The sequence below is a fragment of the Penicillium vulpinum genome (assembly GCF_028829585.1).
Source record: "Penicillium vulpinum strain IBT 29486 chromosome Unknown utg000003l_segment0_segment0, whole genome shotgun sequence".
Lineage (NCBI taxonomy): Eukaryota > Fungi > Ascomycota > Eurotiomycetes > Eurotiales > Aspergillaceae > Penicillium > Penicillium vulpinum.
The window spans coordinates 174,879-180,139 of NW_026643243.1; the positions used below are offsets into that span (position 1 = coordinate 174,879).

At 49.4% G+C, this 5,261-nt stretch overlaps 2 protein-coding genes across 2 annotated transcripts; one reads left to right on the plus strand and one right to left on the minus strand.

Moving 5' to 3' along the window:
• Positions 1–1,357: 1,357 nt before the first annotated feature.
• Positions 1,358–2,597, minus strand: N7479_005172 (uncharacterized protein; the record flags this gene model as incomplete). Its single annotated transcript, XM_057252869.1, has 2 exons — positions 1,358–2,162; positions 2,227–2,597. 2 exons carry the CDS (start codon positions 2,595–2,597, stop codon positions 1,358–1,360), a joined length of 1,176 nt encoding a protein of 391 aa, XP_057106731.1.
• Positions 2,598–2,852: 255 nt separating this feature from the next.
• Positions 2,853–5,261, plus strand: N7479_005173 (GMC family oxidoreductase; the record flags this gene model as incomplete). Its single annotated transcript, XM_057252870.1, has 10 exons — positions 2,853–2,993; positions 3,049–3,270; positions 3,330–3,382; positions 3,442–4,009; positions 4,069–4,179; positions 4,234–4,263; positions 4,326–4,449; positions 4,514–4,945; positions 5,013–5,147; positions 5,215–5,261. 10 exons carry the CDS (start codon positions 2,853–2,855, stop codon positions 5,259–5,261), a joined length of 1,863 nt encoding a protein of 620 aa, XP_057106732.1.

Here is a 5,261-nt window from a genome sequence, read left to right on the forward strand (position 1 = left end):
GATTGCGATGACGATGGTGATGGTAGGAGTTTCAAGCGCAGCGGGTAGGGGGTTAGTGGAAGAGAGAAACTAAAGAAAAAAGAGTTTCAAGCGGACAGGATATAAGAATCCACCCCCCTCCTCTTCCCTATCCCTGTACAGAGTACGGAGTACAAAGTGAGCTGATTCCTAGTACGAGCAATGATGTTGTACCGATGTAGTTGGTGGAAATACCTCTTATGACCGATTGGTCCTTGGTAAACTCCATTTCGGGCCGGACTCTCCGAGATGAAGCAAGAAACCATCCAATTATGTTGGTTTGGGAAACGCGCCCATATGCACACTATAATATGGGGAATTCGTAGCTGTATTGACGTGACCTATTATTCACTCAAGCCAGTGGATCACCCCCAAAACACATAGCAAATCAACTTTCATATCTCAACAACCGTATATGTTTATTTTTAAATGTTATCCCCTAGTTTGCGTGATCCATTTACCAATTATGCTAGTCCTCTGTTACTACGAGAATGATCAGCAAAGGTCTATAGATCTTATTAAATAATAATGTACTGGTCACAACGAAAATGTACTAAAAGGTACGGAGTAGTTTAATTTTAAAACTATATGGCCAAGAGGAAGTCCATTCCCCTGCGATCCAGGAGTACTTCGTACTTTGACACAAAGTACGGGGTACTTTAGCACATGTGCTGAGATCAGTCCACCACGGCACAACCTTGGAACTTGTCTCCACTGTCAAGCCGTTCCCTTTCACGATGATTCATTGCTGACACAAGTACGGAGTACTGTCCAATTATTTCAGCCCCCGGATACGCCACAAAGGTGTGTGCCCCGGCACACCAAAGCAAGTTTAGTTTCGGTCGGCGATAACCGAGGCTAAACAAAATCAGTGGAAGCTCTAGCCAAACAGAACGGCAGCCTTCTACTTTTTCGTAAGAATTTTTGAAAAGTGCTGCCGTACTTGGATTAAAATCATTTATGTCTACTCGTTCTCACTGATAATCATCGATACAGATCGAGCATCCCTCTCCTTTGCTTGTTGCTTTTGCTCGGCCCGAATAAAGAAACAACGGAGATAAGCAGCCCGAGACGGCATTCGCCCCAAGAATCCCGTTAGGTATGTGTTGGTTTTGAGAGTGTGTTTCGGAGTACCTCCGCACTCTTGCTTGAACCAGCTTGTAATTATCACTGCATCTTACGAATCTGTTCAGTATCAAGTGGTTGATACAAACAGTATGTATGTAGACAATGAAATTTTGAATTGGTTGGTAAATATGTAGCTCGGAGAGACTCTCCTTTGATCCTCACTAGTGAACTATCACTCTACTTGACATCCCTGGCATATGTGCTGAACAAACTACGCCCTCTTCTGGTCTGCTCTCTGACTATCTTCTGGATTTAGCAGAATTTCGTCTCGAATCCAATTGATAGCCAGGCAGACACTACCCGGTCCAGCAATTACCGTACCCCCAACAATCCCGACCACCAACTTCATCCACCCCAGCTTATTCCCCCGGGCAACTATAACAGTACGTAGCTGCAGCCAAGCAACTAGAATCGCCACCATGTACCCAAAAATCTGGTCCCAGAGGAAAAAACTGCGCACCCCGTGACCCACCGTGGTTCCCTGCGTAAACGAAACGGGAGGGATTACCAGGGTGGCTGGGAGGAACTCCGAGATGAATCCTGGCTCCCATAGGCTCGGGAAGAGTAAAGTGGTCAGACTCATGCTAGACAGTGCCACATGGACAGTGAAACTGACTAGCATGGATATCGCATTGAGGATACGAATTGCCTTGAGATGCGCGCTAGCCGATATACTAGTATCCCCGGATGAGGGGAAGATCGCCCAAAGGGCCTTGTGGACCAGAAATACACCAAGCGGAAATACATTCCAAGTCACCAGTGCCAGCTGCTGAAAGTCATTGGAGACTATTTTCGGGGATGGTAGGGCCATGGCGACGGCTGGGAGAACATAGCCTACCACAAGGCTGGGCAAGACGAGCAGCAGTGGCCAGGACGCGGCCACCGACCTTCGCTGCAACTCTGGCAATGAAACATTCTCCGCAATCAATGGACTAGCAGCGATATACCAGAGAGCCCAGAAAGAACCGGTACATGCTATTGCCATCATCTGGAAGAGTAATAGCCATAACATGGTTCTACATAGATTAGCAATTTAGCATGGACCAAAAAAAAAAAAAAAAAAAAAAGGCACGCACTCACCGCACCGGGGTTATTGCCCGAGATTGGCCAAGCCGCAAACCATCGACATAGATGCCGGTAAGGATACTGAAGTACTGGGAGAGAAAATAGATGCCAATGGCTGAGGTTGAAGGGTGAGACCCATCCACTGCCTCCCAGAAGAAGACAATCAGAATATCCAGGAGGTAGTCAACTGGCCAGTAGATACCGGTAATAGACGTGCGTAGTGGAGAATCCGTGCCAGGCAGAATGTATTCTTTGCCCCCATGGAGGGCCTGCAAAAGGTGGACTAATGTGCCGTCCACAATAGTGCGGCCCCAAGTGTGGTAAGTACCCAAGAGGCTGAGCACATACAAGGCTGGTTTCAAGAGTGGACGCTGAGGGATCGCCATGGCTGTTGTTTGGAGGAAGTATTGAGTGACTAGACCAAGCGACAGTCAAGCCATCTGCGGGTCAAATCCCGTATTTATGCTGTCTGCCTACCGTCAGTTCGTATCAGCAATAAATGCTCGGGCCGAACACACCGAAGGACCAGCAGGTTGGAGATACCTTGATCTGCGGTATAAAAGCCCCTGGGCAGATGCAGGTACCAGATGTATAGCATGCAAGAGCCCCTTAAAGTGTCTGGCTATTTGTCCGTTTGAATCATGTCAGCCCTGCTGTATACACTATGTCTGGTCCCCGTGGCCCTAGCGACTGTGGGCGTGGGCCGCGATCCTAGCGGCATCACCGAGTTATTTGGGAACTCTTTTGGCCAGCCAGGAGTGAATGCTAGTTATGACTACATTGTCAGTGCTTGTAGCCACTACAGTCTATCGTATGTTATGTTAATTGTTTGTCCAGGTCGTTGGAGGAGGTACTGCAGGCAATGCGATCGCCGCTCGACTCGCCCTCGATCCCGCCAATTACTCAGTCGCGGTGATTGAAGCCGGCTCCTTCTATGAGATTCTCAATTCCAATCGTACACAGGTACCTGGATATGACTTCTACTCGGCGCTGGCCAACTTTGTTGGTGGCTCGTTTGAGTCCTTGACCAATTTCGGTCTGCAGACAGAGCCACAAGCTGTAAGTACCTTTTCTCAACGCCGCTAGGTATAAACGATCAGTGCCAACCAGTATTATAGGGTTACAATGATCGCAACATACTGTATGTCGCAGGACAAACATTTGGAGGCAGGTATGTGAAAACACTCTCTATTAGCTATCAATAGGAAGACGTCGGCTGATGATGACCAGCTCCGCCTCCAATTATATGGGCTATTCTAGAGCCACGGTTGGAACATTCGACGAATGGTCCAAGACAACGGGAGATGATTTCTGGACCTGGGACAACGTGTACCCAGCCTACAAGAAGAGCTGCAATTTCACACCCCCCAACTACAACAAGATAGACCCATCTTTCAATATCTCCTATGACCCCAACGCCTTTGAGAGCACTGGAGGCCCCCTGCATGTCTCGTACGGTAACTACCAGGGCCCCTACGGTCCGCATCTCGAAGAGTCCTTAGACAATCTGGGTTTTACTCGTTTGCCGGGCTTGAACAGCGGGAAGCTGATCGGTTATGCTACAATCACCACCGCCATCGACACGGAACAGGCCACGCGCAGTAGCTCCGAGACTTCCTTCTTGCAGCTCGCCGCCAAGAACTCCAGCATCAAGATCTACCCGCAGACTTTGGGCACGCGCATCCTGTTTGATGAGCAGAAGCGCGCCACGGGGGTGGAGGTGCAGACCAACTCGTTGACGTCGAGCTTCAAGTACCAGCTCTCTGCGACGAAGGAAGTGATCTTGTCTGCTGGCGCGGTAGGTCAACCTATACATATATACTGCGATTGCGACCCTAAAGCTGACATGAGATGTAGTGGCATTCACCACAACTACTTCTGCTTTCTGGCATTGGCCCCGCTGCCACACTCCAAGAGCATAATATCCCGGTTGTGGTAGACCTACCCGGTGTTGGGCAAGGCGAGCGGGTATGATATGACCTGAAATTTGTTGGCAACCCATTGCTAATGTAGTGCGTGCAGGACCAACCGTGGATGGCTCTGTCCTATAAGGTATGTTGTGATCCTGCTCATCAGTAGAGGTCGATGATGGGCCTGCTAACATTTTGGTGCAGGTCAACGTGACAACCGGAACGCAGGTGGCAGCAGGCAATGCTGAATTCTCTGCCGCCCTTGTTAAGGAATATCTTAACAATCAGACCGGCCTTTTATCCAGCATTGGAGGAGGACAAGCACTAGGTTCGTATAGACAAAAGTTAGAGATACCGGCTACAATCTTGCTAATTCAAGTGACCTGTTCTAGCATTCGAGAAGTTCCCCGAATCTTACCGCCAGAAATTCAGCAACTCCACCCGTGAGTTCCTTGATACGTTCCCCGAAGACTGGCCTGAGGTCAACTATCTGTCTCTCGAATATGGCGCCTTCCCCGAAGACGTCGGCCCCAATGACCACTACCTCACGCTTGGCTCCGCATTGCTCACCACCTCCGCTCGTGGTAATGTGACAATTAAAAGTGCCGATATATCGGACCCTCCAGTGATCAGCCCCAACTGGCTGCTCGACGAAGGTGATCAAGAACAGGCCATTGCGGCCCTGGAGCGTATCCGAGAAATCGCCTTCAACAGCGATATAGTGGAGGAGGAATACCTACCTGGTCCTAGCGTTACCACGCGCGAGGAGATTCTGGACTGGTTGAGGAATAACATGAGCTTGATTTACCATGCTGCTTCTTCATGTGAGTAGTGCTATTGGATCATCAATGTATTAGATACTTTGCGACCGCTGCTAAAACTGCTCAACAGGCAAAATGGGAGCTGCTAACGATTCCACCGCCGTTGTCGATTCTCGGGCTCGGGTCCGCGGTGTGACGGGCCTGCGCGTTGTTGATGCCAGCGCTTTCCCTTTCGTGCCACCAGGGTTCCCCATGGCGACTGTTTGTACGTGATACGATCCATTCCCATACCTCCTATAACAAAAGATGTGTTGACTGATATGACCGAACAGACATGTTTGCCGAGAAGATCGCTGCGTCGATTCTCAGCGGTAACTAG